Source organism: Schistocerca cancellata, chromosome 11 (assembly GCF_023864275.1).
Source record: "Schistocerca cancellata isolate TAMUIC-IGC-003103 chromosome 11, iqSchCanc2.1, whole genome shotgun sequence".
Classification (NCBI taxonomy): Eukaryota; Metazoa; Arthropoda; class Insecta; order Orthoptera; family Acrididae; genus Schistocerca; species Schistocerca cancellata.
The window spans coordinates 117,941,018-117,955,246 of NC_064636.1; the positions used below are offsets into that span (position 1 = coordinate 117,941,018).

Below are 14,229 nucleotides of genomic sequence, written 5' to 3' on the forward strand. Positions count from 1 at the left end.
AAAATTATCCCAAAAGCAAAAGTATTTCTTACATGGAGCAGCAACGGAACACCAATGATTTTTAAGCATTTGATATAATTTTCAGTGTGTGTGAAAATAGCAAGCCAATAAGATTTGTTGTCGTCCCTCAGGGGGCTCTTATACCCTTTACCTAATGGATTTCTGGAGTTCAGAATATCAAAAATCCTATCAATATTATACAACAATTCTACTGTTGCTTCACTTCCTTTAAAATTTGGAACACCAACCCTCCTCAAAAACTTTATACTATGTGCCACGCTAGAACTCAAAGTCTGAGGAGCTAATGAAACAGTCATTTTTCTATTTACATAACTTGTATGTTGTCCTGATAGTTCGTTGGCAAATGCCATACCTTCTTCTTGTTGTACCTTGTTCAATTGCTGAATGAAATGCCATCTAATAATGCCAGTTGGAGAGTCAATAGCAGATACTTCTTCTAGAGCATTTCTGGCAAACTTAATCATATGACACATGTCCAAGATACAATAAACATTGTATTTTTCCACAGGATGAGGAAAGTAGCTTTTAAAATCACCCTTGGAAAAATTTAAAGTACAGCAAAGCGAACGTAAAGTGCTTATATTTACCTTGCAGCCATCACATGTAACACACCAAACCCTAATGCCAGAACTATGCAGCCTCTCTAAAGCAGATTTTATCAATGTGGCCTGATTATTTGCCTGTACACTATTGATAAAGAAATATGCAATCGGGCATTTAAATTTGCCTTTAATAGAGACAAGCATTAAAACCAGAGCCTAAGATGCCTCTATTACTTCTTTTGACTGAGGCACTTCCCCACCAAAGTCTAAAAAGCCTGTGTATTGCTTAGTTCCTTGGGCCCAAAGTACTTGCTTCCTAATTGCCATACTGTCTACAATTAGACATGAATCGCTGAACTGCTCCCTTACAATTGGGTTCAAATCAATGTACTTAAAAACATCTTTTAAAAAGCCAGGTTCACAGTCTACACTTGCCACCCATTTGGAAATTAATGATTTATGGAACAGAGGCATTTTTGCAGGTATTCATATGCTTCTGGTGAATAAAAGTACACAGTCATCGCAAACATTTTCACATTTGTTGTGTATCTATTACCCTTTGACGAGAGAGAGTTGTTTACTAAATTGCACACTAATTCCACTTGTGTTCCTTTCTGATGATTGAGGAAGTTATGTAACTTCTCAGGAAGATGCCCCTTCTCCTTCAATGAACTTATGATGTCATCCTTGGAAAACACTTTCTTCTCTCTTCTTCGAAATTTTTCACGGGCGCACTTCAGTTTACGTTTTAATTCGTGCACAATGTCTGAGAAAAAATTGCAAGTTTCGGTCGCCTTGTCTTCCATTTCTACTTTCGACTGTATACCACAATCAATTACTTAAGAACCAACTGCACTCTGAAATAAACAAATAATTTCGTTATATATGATTGAAATAACTCAAGGCTTGATGAAAAAATATTATAAGAAAACTTTGGGGATGTGAAAACATCCTTATACTAACGTTTTCGACACAATTCGCAGCTTTTGCATTGGATAAATGGGACAGAAGAATTCTCATTGACAACATTCTCCACGCAATCAGTAGCTGCTGCAGTGGGCAAATCGAGCACGGATTCCAGGACAGAACGCTAAAAACAAAAATATGGACCTGTATTACAACACTGCTTAGACCTATGTAGCCCATTTGTGTCCGTACGAAATAAATTCACAAAAGTCAAAAAGCACACACATAGCAAGGAAATTCATTAGCTACCTCAAATGGAGAAGCATCGTTGTCACTAAAAATCCTACCAACATGTCGTCGTGGCTGTTTATTTGGTGGCATCAAATGTACCGGAAAGTAAAAAACTGATGGCACTGCTTCGGGTCTGAAACGTTTCTTCCATGTTCCAGGGCTCACTACGTAATCATCTTGCCGGAAAAGGTTTCCGCAAAGAAAACTGCAAGACGTAGGATTAAAATCTTTCCACTTCACGGAAGTAATCCACTTCTTTAGCGGCTCTGGGTGCTTCAGAGGAAACCTGTTCAAAAGCATCGAATTAGCAAACGCACTAAGTCTGTATTGTTATCGTATTGTATCGGTAGTCCTATTACCTGTGAAATGGTAAGTCACTTTCCTTACTCCATCGCTTCGTACAATTGAAAGCGGAACAAGAAATCACCATTTCGATAATCCTTAATTCCTTATACACCGTAAAGACCGAGAGAAACTTCTTGGCGAATTCGAATATGGCGGGCAATACAGACGACAGTAATCAGCTGGTAGAGCCATCTATCGGTAGGTCCGGTAGTTCAGCATCCCTCATTTCGCTAGCTTTAGACGCCTGTCGCTTGGAGCGCTAGTTTCGCTCCAGCTGCCGAACAGTGACAACTTTAACAACAGTAAGTGTTGCGACTGTTATGTTAGATTGTATGTCATACTAACAAATGTAAATGTAAACTTCTTGTTTCATTCGATCACATTTTCATTATTCATGTAACTGCATGGGTAACACGAAGCATTTTCCATGTATTTTGTTATGATGCTCTCTGGTGATAATTTCAATGTTTTATTAATGTAATGGCTTTTTGCGGCATATTTCAAATTTATTTTGTTGTGTATCCAAATGGCTATGATTAAATTGTCATCAGTGGATTTGTTTATGGTTTTGGCTAGCGTGTGAATTGGGTTTATACTTGTTTTAGGTTATGTTTCTCAAAACAATCGGCTCGTTTACCAAGAGCTTGTAATTTTTCCATATAGACAGAGATCAATAATTTTTCCACCAGTATTTTGGTGCGCATTATGTAATCTACGTATACTGTACATCAATTACGAAAAGTACGTGTGCCGTTTGTAGCGTCGGAAATACGGAACCGTCCGATCCCACCCGTCTGCTTTGACCCATGACGTCACAAATATGGCGGAAACAAAAACAAACACACACATTTTCCACAAGAAGCCTAATGACACTAACAGGACAAGTGCGGGAAATGGGGTGTTTTGGGTGGGGGGCAAACTAAATATAAACAAATTGGGTCGACAGAAGCGTCCGATCCCACGCGTCGGCTTTGACCCGTGACGTAAGGGTGTTGTGGTGTGTGACGTCACGACGGCGCGGAATTTAGTTTGTGAGAGTGGCGTGTTTGTAGGTGTCGTTTTGATGCGATCGGTGGTGCTCTCTGGTGGTGTTAGGTGATGTTTTTGGTTTAATTTGCGAGTTTGGCGTCGTGTGTGAATTTTGGTAAATTGCATTTTTTATGTCTTTGGTAGGTACGGATATGACTGACAGGATCAACAGTTTTCAGTTGCCGGCTATGATGGGGGACAGTGCGTTGTCTTTAATAAAATTTTTTCAACTATTCGGATTTTTGGATGAAGTCGTGAAGTGTTCAGTATGTCGTGAAGAAATGAGGCTTACTTAAAGTTCCGTCGTCTCGGACCAGGGACGGCTGTATGTGGAGATATCGTAAGGATAACAGGTCAAGGGAAGTGTTCGATCCCAACTTATGGGATCGGGAGCTGCTGTTGAGCTATATAGGTCAAGGGAAATGTCCAATTCCAGATGATATTGTGTTTAGTGGTATTTGGGGAGTTTTGTGATGTCGGTTTTTTTCGTTATTTTGCGTGGTTTTGTATGGGGGTGGGTGTCTAAATTCGTTTATATTTAGTTTGTCCCCACCCAAAAACCCCCTATTTCCCGCGCTTGTCCCGTTAGTGTCATTAGGCTTTTTGTGGAACGTGTGTGTATTTGTTTTTCGATGTATTTTCGTCCTCATAATGTGTACGTAACGACTTTATATGCGCCATATCGGAATCGTGGTTTATGGTCGTTTCCGCCATATTTGTGACGTCATGGGTCAAAGCAGACGGGCGGGATCGGACGCTTCCGTATTTCCGTTATTACACTTTGTAATGAGATAATTGTAATCAGTTCTTGTCAGTGGACTCTTTTCTTCAGCTAGTGTTAAATTTATTTCTAGTTTAATGTTTCATCTGCTGCACCCAGTAATTAACTGAAAATACTGCCTTTGAGTTGTATCTGACATTGACATTAATGAAACTTCCTGGCAGATTAAAACTGCGTGCCCGACCGAGACTCGAACTCGGGACCTTTGCCTTTCGCGGGCAAGTGCTCTACCAACTGAGCTACCGAAGCACGACTCACGCCCGGTACTCACAGCTTTACTTCTGCCAGTACCTCGTCTCCTACCTTCCAAACTTTACAGAAGCTCTCCTGCGAACCTTGCAGAACTAGCACTCCTGAAAGAAAGGATATTGCGGAGACATGGCTTAGCCACAGCCAGGGGGATGTTTCCAGAATGAGATTTTCACTCTGCAGCGGAGTGTGCGCTGATATGAAACTTCCTGGCAGATTAAAACTGCGTGCCCGACCGAGACTCGAACTCGGGACCTTTGCCTTTCGCGGGCAAGTGCTCTACCAACTGAGCTACCGAAGCACGACTCACGCCCGGTACTCACAGCTTTACTTCTGCCATGTCTCCGCAATATCCTTTCTTTCAGGAGTGCTAGTTCTGCAAGGTTCGCAGGAGAGCTTCTGTAAAGTTTGGAAGGTAGGAGACGAGGTACTGGCAGAAGTAAAGCTGTGAGTACCGGGCGTGAGTCGTGCTTCGGTAGCTCAGTTGGTAGAGCACTTGCCCGCGAAAGGCAAAGGTCCCGAGTTCGAGTCTCGGTCGGGCACGCAGTTTTAATCTGCCAGGAAGTTTCATATCAGCGCACACTCCGCTGCAGAGTGAAAATCTCATTCTATTGACATTAATAATGGAAACGGGATGTAACTTTTTTAATCTGGTTCTTTGTATTTCAGCGGCTAATAACTGCAGTAATGGACCGCAAAAAAACTACTTGGATAAAAGAGGAAACTAATGAGATACCAAGTTCACCAGGCTCCATTGTAAGTAGTTTCTTAATTTATTTGTTTACTGTTGTTTCATTAATTTCAGTGTGCGGTATGTTACATAAATAAAGAGAATTCATGCCATTTTGCTGAAAGTATGAGTAATTAAGGGCAAAAAAAAAAACTGCAGTTTTTATGGTTACACACAACATTTACAGCACAATGCATAAATTGTGTGTGTCAAAATTCACAGATGATGCAGGTGATGGTTTGAATTAAATTTTTGTAAATTTAGACAAATTTTTAATGCACATCTGATTGGCAGTGATAATATCTTCGTATAAAATTAAGCTAGTATGACAAAATAGTCCACGAGTGATAGGTTAGATGTCAGTTCCGATGAGCACAGTATTTCAGCAAGTGACCACATTGCCATCACTCAGGGCATTGACTGTTTTCTCAGTGCACCTGACGATGGATATGTGGTTGCTTTCCAGAATATTGTGTCCATTGGTCACTGACATCTATTTGTTCACCTGTGGATTATTTCATCATGAGTTATTCTGAGAGAGGTTGAAGAATAACGTAAGTTATTCATTGTGATACACTTTTTCATCAGATTCATTGTGCATCATAAGAATGAATATGACTTTATGATGTCTGTTAGGAATTTAATGAAATTTAAAAGTAAGACAGTTATAGGCAGTTCATATTATGTTGTATGCACAGTACAGGATTAAACAAATTGTTCAGTACTGCCATTGAAACTTGGGTCCATACTGTCTCCTTACACACTAACCTAGACCTTTGGCCTTGCTACAGATCAATTTAAAAAATTTAAGCATATTCTTAATGCGCTGGCAGTGATTGTATGTTTGCTTAGAGGCAGATTTCATCTGATCTGGTACATTTCCTTTAAAGTCAATTTCAATCTACAATTTAAGAATGAATATGACATTATAACGAATACTAGCAGTGTAATTTCAAAATAAAGCAGGTTCAGGTAATGGATTATTACATTCCATATTTGAAATGTGGAAAATAACTGGACTTGAAGGCAGTATATGCTTTTCATACGTTGTGCTAAAACAGGTTGCTGAAGATTTTCATGGGGAGATCAGATAGCGAATGATGAACAAGTGGACAGAATAGAGAGAAAAGAAATTTAACCTACAATTTGAATAAAAGAATTTTGGGGTAAAATTGTAGAGAGAGACAAGGGATTGACTACAGTAGGCAGGTTCAAATAGTTTCAGAAATGAAGTGTGGACTGGATGGACTAATGTGGAGAGCTGCATCAAACAAGTTTTAAGACTGACCACAATAACAAAACATTGCATGGAATAGAAATTGTAATTTCAGTATTAAGTGTTTACTGGAACTTAAAACTAATTATGGGTCTGGTGAACAATATGAGCTATCAGTATAGTTAAGTGTATCTTACATTACATAGATGGCACCTTGGATGTTGTTTGTGTGTTTCCTGTTGTACAGTGTGGTTGTCTTTTTTGTTATGTCACAAGTTAAGTGGTGGCTTAGACTGCCTTTTTGCTATACCTGTATAGGTCTAGTGGAGATGGTGACCACTTGAGGAAAGCAGTTATTTGGATTGAGTTCTATACTCTACCTGTTGTGGTTATAGAGTTGTAGCATAGCCTAAGGCCTAGGTTAAGTAGGAAGGTGATAGTCTAATTGTTGGTTGGCAATGCCAATGAATGTTTCTTATAACAATTTTTTTCCATAGTTACATTTATGCCATTGATGAAAACCCTTATTTTCCTACTGTAGTCCTGTATTTTCAGGTTTTTAGATTTTCTGAATGTGTTAACCCCATTCATAACTTGTCTTGTGTAGATTCTAATAGCTTTCAGTTTGTATTTTTCTAATATTTACATGTTGGTGAAGTCATCTGTTGATCATTTGTTAAGGTCTGTATTTCTGCTGTGTTACTGACATTACCATTCCACCAGTGCTCAGTCAAGTTCTCATAGTTACCTTGAAAGAAGTTTGAATAGACATTTACTGTGAACACTGGTTTAAGAAGTTAGTTTCATACAATAATTATTTGTATTAGCACCTGTCTCTGAATATGTAAACTAAGCCTCAATAACACCAGTGACAGAAAATTTTGATTTGTGTCACTCATCATCATCATCATCATCATCATTTAAGACTGATTATGCCTTTCGGCGTTCAGTCTGGAGCATAGTCCCCCTTATAAAATTCCTCCATGATCCCCTATTCAGTGCTAATATTGGTGCCTCTTCTGATGTTAAGCCTGTTACTTCAAAATCATTCTTAACCGAATCCAGGTACCTTCTCCTTGGTTTGCCCCGACTCCTCCTACCCTCTACTGCTGAACCCATGGGTCTCTTGGGTAACCTTGCTTCTCCCATGCGTGTAACATGACCCCACCATCTAAGCCTGTTCGCCCTGGCTGCTACATCTATAGAGTTCATTCCCAGTTTTTCTTTGATTTCCTCATTGTGCACACCCTCCTGCCATTGTTCCCATCTACTAGTACCTGCAATCATCCTAGCTACTTTCATATCCGTAACCTCAACCTTATTGATAAGGTAACCTGAATCCACCCAGCTTTTGCTCCCATACAGCAAAGTACGTCAAAAGATTGAACGGTGCACAGATAACTTAGTCTTGGTACTGACTTCCTTCTTGCAGAAGAGAGTAGATTGTAGCTGAGCGCTCACTGCATTAGCTTTGCTACACCTCGCTTCCAGTTCTTTCACTATGTTGCAATCCTGTGAGAATATGCATCCTAAGTACTTGAAACCGTCCACCTGTTCTAACTTTGTTCCTCCTACTTGGCACTCAATCCATTTATATCTCTTTCCCACGGACATTACTTTTGTTTTGGAGATGCTAACCTTCATACCATAGTCCTTACATTTCTAATCTAGCTCTGAAATATTACTTTGCAAACTTTCAATAGACCTGCCATCACAACTAAGTCATCTTTATATGCGAGACTGCTTATTTTGTGTTCACCTATCTTAATCTCACCCAGCCAGTCTATTGTTTTCAACATATGATCCATAAAGAATATGAACAACAGTGGAGACAGGTTGCAGCCTTGTCTTACCCCTGAAACTACTCTGAACCACGAACTCAATTTACCGTTCTCTAACTGCTGCCTGACTATCTATGTAAAGACCTTTAATTGCTTGCAAAAGTTTGCCTCCTATTCCATAATCACGTAGAACAGACAATAACTTCCTCCTAGGAACCCGGTCATATGCCTTTTCTAGATCTATAAAACATAGATACAATTCCCTGTTTCGCTCGTAACACTTCTCCATTATTTGCCGTAAGCTAAAGATCTGGTCCTGACAACTTCTAAAGAGGCCTAAACCCACACTGATTTTCATGCAGTTTGTCCTCAACTAATACTTGCACTTTCCTTTCAACAATACCTGAGAAGATTTTACCCACAAAGCTGATCAAAGAGATACCTCTGTAGTTGGTACAATCTTTTCTGTTTCCATGTTTAAAGATTGGTGTGATTACTGCTTTGGTCCAGTCTGATGGATCCTGTCTCGACTCCCACGCCATTTCAGTTATCCTGTGTAGCCATTTAAGACCTGACATTCCACTGTATTTGATGAGTTCCGACTTAATGTCATCCACCCCAGCCGCTTTATTGCACTGCAATCTATTGACCATTTTCTACACTTCCTCAAATGTGATCCTAATTCCATCATCATTCCTGTCCCATTGTACATCGAAATTTGAAACATTACTGATCGTATTTTCACCTACATTGAGCAACTCTTCAAAATATTCCCTCCATCTGCCCAAGGCATCAATAGGCTTTACCAGCAGTTTTCCTGACCTGTTCAAAATACTTGTCATTTCCTACTTACCTCCCTTTCGAAGACTGCTAATTACACTTCAGAATGGTTTTCGAGCTTTGTTTCTTTCTTCAACATAACTTTCTCTGTCTACCTGAGTTCTAGTATGTAGCCATTTTTGATATGCCTTCTTTTTCCTTTTACAGGCTGCCTTGATTGAGTCATTCCACCAAGCTGTTTGCTTCATTTTAGCTTTACACACTACTTTTCCAAGACACTCTTTGACCACTTCTAGTACTGTGTCCCTGTACCTTGTCCATTCCTTTTCCAGTGACTGCAATTGACTACATTCAACTAACTGGTACCTTTCTGAGATCACTGTTATGTACTTGTGCCTGATTTCCTTATCCTGAAGTTTCTCCACTCTTATCCTCCTACACATGGACCTGGCCTCCTGCACTTTCAGCCTCACAATACCAATTTCACTGCATATTAAATAGTGATCAGTATCATCAAAGAATCCCCTGAATACATGTGTGTCCCTCACAGCAATCCTGAATTCCTGATCTGTTATTATATAGTCAATGACAGATCTGGTTCCCCTGCCTTCACAAGTATACTGGTGAATGTTCTTATGTTTAAAATAGGAGTTTGTGATTACTAAGCCCATACTGGCACAGAAATCCAAGAGTTGTTTCCCGTTCCTGTTGGCCTCCAAATCCTCTTCAAGTTTACCCATAACCTTTTCATACCCTTCTGTTCGATTTCCAATCCTGACATTAAAATTACACATGAGCAGAACACTGTCCTTGTCCTTTACTCTAACAATATCATCACTGAGTGCGTCATAAAAACTATCCATCTTATCTTGATCTGTCCATTCACAATGCGAATCTACTGACACAGTCCTAATTTTCTTGCTAGACACTGTCAAATCTATCCACATCAGTCGTTCGTTTACATACCTTATTGCAACTACACTGGTTTCCATTTCTTTCCTGATGAAAAGCCCTACACCCCATTGTGCTATTCGTGCTTTGACTCCTGACAGGTAGACCTTGTATTCTCCCACTTCCTCTTCTTTCTCACCCATTACCCGAGTGTCACTGACAGCTAAAACGTCCAACCCCATCTTACTTGCAGCATCTGCCAGCTCTACCTTCTTCCCAGAATAGCCCCCATTGATATTAATAGCTCCCCATCTCGTTACATTCGTTTGCCAAGTCGTATCTTAGAAGTCCCTGGTTTGTCAATTAGAGGTGGGACTCCATCACCTCCAAAGGTCCGAGGCATTTTGCTCTGATTGTTGCCAGTATCATATTTATAGTACCAGGGAAGCAGGTTGCTAGCATTACTTGTCCCAGATCCCATTGAGTGTTACCCCCTAACGGTTGAGGGACTAACTGGTGGATTTGGTAGTCTTTGCCGTCTGAGCACAAAGGTGACCACGACTCTGAATATGTCCGAGAGTCCGAGATGCCCAGCCTTATTCCAAAGTAACTGGTATCCCAACTGTCAGGACCACTTGGCCACTCATACGTTCGTTGCCTGTGGTTCATGAACTAGGACATGACACCAGGAACCCACACCATGAACCACATTTGTGTCACTAGTTCACATTAATTTTTGTGATACTGTTACGTGGATGCTGATATATTCCACAGTCTATAAATGTGATGGTAGCAAAGTTGTGGCAAAACTAAGAGGCTGTTAATTCAGTATTGACATTTTTTTGCAACTACCTTGTCATCATACATTACTCCATGATAGATGATACTTGTAAAATTGCAAGGATGTTACAGAAATATTAAGGAATTTTTGGTGTAAATGATGTAACTTCAAGTTTGACCCAAACTTTTGGTTGCACAGTAAAAGATTTCTTGTTTTCTTTGCCTCCTGAATCTTGAATGTTCCTGCAGAATTGGTGACAGTACAAATTTAAGAACATGCTCCATAAATTGAATTTGCAAAAATAGTGTTGGCAGATTAGCTGTGTGTGTTGACAACATAGCAAAGTTTGCATTGAGTCAAGCTAGACTTCACATTTTTTGTAAGCCTGGCCTAAGAAGAACAGTATAGAGAAGGGTGTTGTCCAGCTTTCAACCTTTTCACGTTGATGATATTTCATTTCTCTTCATTTTTGTGAAAATTATAGGTTTATTTTGCTCATTTTTATTCTTTGAATGGTATTGTGTGTGCTGCAGGAGTCTTTTGCCACTCCCATTTTGAATAACCACAGAAACCAACATTTATATGACATTTACTTGCGCTACCCCCATTGTATAAGAGTACCTGTTTTACAATAACTCTGTGCTGTATGAAAATGCCGTGGGTGTTTCATCATGCAATAAGAAATTATTTGTATAATAGTTCTGTAGTGACTAACATCTAGAAAATAATGCTGTCATTCACGTAATTTTATTTTCACTCTGATTGAAGTAAAACAGATTAGTTTTGCATCAACTGGAATTACCATCTCACAAAAGAACATAAACTGAGAACTGGCAATAAAATGATAGTTGTTGCTAAATTATGTGGTATTGATTATTCTTGACAAGTACTTTGATTTGGCTTAAAAGTTGTGAAAGTTGTAAACAGTGTGTGGAGAGTATGACTGTTTAAATGTACTCATTTTGCTTCATATTACATTTACAACAGGTTCAGGTATGCCCCTCCAGTGTGAAAATAAAGGAAGAATCGCAGGAGACTGGGAAACAAGAGGTAATTCTAGAGCTTTTGTGACTGACTAGAATTAGTCAATGATTTGTTACTTCAAAGTTGTGGGGAATATGATGGAAGAGGTAAGAAATATAGCTGTGCATTAGTGTCAAGGTTTGTCCAGTAATGCTTGTAATGATGACTGACTCACAATATCATAATTTGCCCACTAGTGTCAAATATGGCATTGAAGCCTAAATATAGTATTTTTAGGTATTGCTGTGTATGGATTGAAGTATTGTCTTAGTACATGAACAGTAGTTTCAATATACAGGGTGGTCCATTGATCATGACTGGGCCAAATATCTCACAAAATAAGCGTCAAATGAAAAAAACTAGAAAGAACTAAACTTGTTTAGCTTGAAGAGGAAAACCAGATGGCATTCTGGTTGGCCCGATAGATGGCACTACCATAGGTCAAACAGATATCAACTGCATTTTTTAAAAATAGAAACCCCCATTTTTAAGTACCTATTCGTGTAGTACATAAAGAAATATGAATGTTTTAGTTGGATCACTTATTTTGCTTTGTGATAGAGGACTCTGTAATAGTCACAAACATATGGCTTATAATTTTAGACGAACAGTTGGTAACAGGTAGGTTTTTTAAATTACAATACAGAACATAGGAACATTTGAACATTTTATTTCGGTGGTTCCAATGTGATACATGTACCTTTGTGAACTTATCATTTCTGAGAACCCATGCTGTTACAGCGTGATTACCTGTAAATACCACATTAATGCAATAAATGCTCAAAATTATGTCCGTCAACCTCATTGCATTTGGCAATACGTGTAACAACATTCCTGTCAACAGCTAGTAGTTCATCTTCCGTAATGTTTGCACATGCATTGACAATGAGCTGACGTGTGTTGTCAGTGGATCACAATAGCAAATATCCTTCAACTGTCCCCACAAAAAGAAATCTGGGGACATCAAATCCGGTGAACATGTGGGCCATGGTGTCATGAAATATGCTATTCAATACCGCTTGAACCGCACACGATCTTTGTGCCGGACATCCATAATGTTGGAAGTACATCCCCATTCTGTGATGCAGTGAAACATCTTGTAGTATCGGTAGAACATTACGTAGGAAATCAGCATACATTGCACCATTTAGATTGCCATCGATAAAATGAGGGCTAATTATCCTTCCTCCCATAAGTCCGCACCGTACATTAATCAACCAAGGTTATGGATTTTCTATTGTCCTATAGTGCATATTATGCCGGTTTACGTTGCCGCTGTTGGTGAGTGACGCTTCATCGCTAAATAGAACGCATGCAAAAAATATGTTATGGTCCCGTAATTTCTCTTGTGCCCAGTGGCAGAACTATACACTACGTTCAAAGTAGTCGCCATACAATTACTGGTGCATAGAAATCTGGAACGGGTGCAATGGATGTTGGTGTAGCATTCTCAACACCGACGTTTTTGAGATTCCTGACTTCGCGCAATTTGTCTGCTACTGATGTGTGAATTAGCCGCGGCAGCAGCTAAAACACCTAGTTGTGCATCATCATTTGTTGCAGGTCGTGGTTGACATTTCACATGTGGCTGAACACTTCCTGTTTCCTCTTAAATAACGTAACTATCCGGCGAATGGTCCGGATACTTGGATGATGTCATCCAGGATACCGAGCAGCATACATAGCACACGCCTGTTGGGCATTTTGATCACAATAGCCGTGCATCAACACGATATCAGCCTTTTCTGCAGTTGGTAAACAGTCCATTTTAACATGGGTAATGTATCACGAACCAAATACCATCCGCACCGGCGGAATGCTATGTGGTACCATGTACTTATACATTTGTGACTATTACAGCACCATCTATCACAAAGCGAAAAAAGTGGTCCAACTAGAACATTCGTAATTCTTTATGTACTACATGAATATGTAATAAAAAATGGGGATTCCTATTTAAAAAGATGCAGTTGATATCTGTTTGACCTATGGCAGCACCATCTAGTGGACCAACCATAGCGCCATCTGATTTTTCCCGTTAAGCTAGATGAGTTCCGTTCTTTGAAGTTTTTTCGTTTAATGCTTATTTTGTGATATATTTGGCTCGGTCACTGTCAATGGACCACCCTGTATACATTAATAAAATTATTATCTTGTACAAGGGCATGTTGAAAAGTAATGCCTCAACATTTTTATGCGAAAACTCATAAAGCTTTTTAAATAAACAAGCGTTGTTAACATTTTACGTCTTCATTCTACATGTCCACATATTTATTTCTCAAAGTAGTCACACTCACAACAAACACATTTCTCCCATCAGGAGACCAGTTAATTGATACTGACACTTCAGTATGTTTTAGTTTGTTGACAGAGCCACCACCTTACCCCTCCTTTCACTGATTCAGTCGCTATCTACTTGAAATACTCGAAGGTATTCTTTAGATTTGGAAACAGTTGAAAATTGGATAAGGCCCAGTCAGGAATGTATGGAGGATGATCAATGGCAATGAATCCCAGCTGGCAGATTGTTGCAATGTTGCAGCCCTCGTGTAGTCTGCCGTTGTCATGCTGAAGGAAAGGGCACGGCATGTATGGACGGGCACTTTGAATTCCAAACTTGATCACAGTATGCTGCTCCTCATGCACCAACATAGTTACGTTACACACGTTCATGTTACATGCTACAATCCAGAACCCTCTATCAGCAGATGGTTCCAGTTCAGGTCACTGGAGCAAGAAAGTCAGTTGAGGCATTTCATATCATGCACATTACTCAGTTGAGTAATATGTGTGACATGTATTACCTCAAGTGACACTGAGAAAAAGATAAAAAAATTTGGGGGCATTACTTTTTAGCACACCC

General features: G+C 39.5%; 1 protein-coding gene and 2 non-coding genes across 6 annotated transcripts in view; 1 reads left to right on the top strand and 2 right to left on the bottom strand.

Moving 5' to 3' along the window:
• The first annotated feature begins 2,353 nt into the window (after positions 1-2,353).
• Positions 2,354-14,229, top strand: part of LOC126108763 (zinc finger protein 93-like) — a 129,757-nt gene continuing 117,881 nt past the window's right edge. For 3 of the 4 annotated variants that reach the window (XM_049914112.1, XM_049914114.1, XM_049914115.1), the window contains exons 1-3: positions 2,354-2,407; positions 4,834-4,920; positions 11,331-11,393. In XM_049914112.1, the coding sequence (XP_049770069.1) occupies positions 4,852-4,920; positions 11,331-11,393 (132 nt within the window). In that variant the 5' untranslated portion in view covers positions 2,354-2,407; positions 4,834-4,851. Of the gene's footprint in view, positions 2,408-4,833; positions 4,923-11,330; positions 11,394-14,229 lie in introns of all 4 variants that reach the window. The other variant, XM_049914113.1, reaches the window with a different exon arrangement.
• Trnas-cga (transfer RNA serine (anticodon CGA)) lies at positions 4,088-4,164 on the bottom strand. The gene has a single exon. It is a non-coding gene; the product is annotated as a tRNA-Ser (tRNA).
• On the bottom strand, positions 4,389-4,465 carry Trnas-cga (transfer RNA serine (anticodon CGA)). Its single transcript has one exon. It is a non-coding gene; the product is annotated as a tRNA-Ser (tRNA).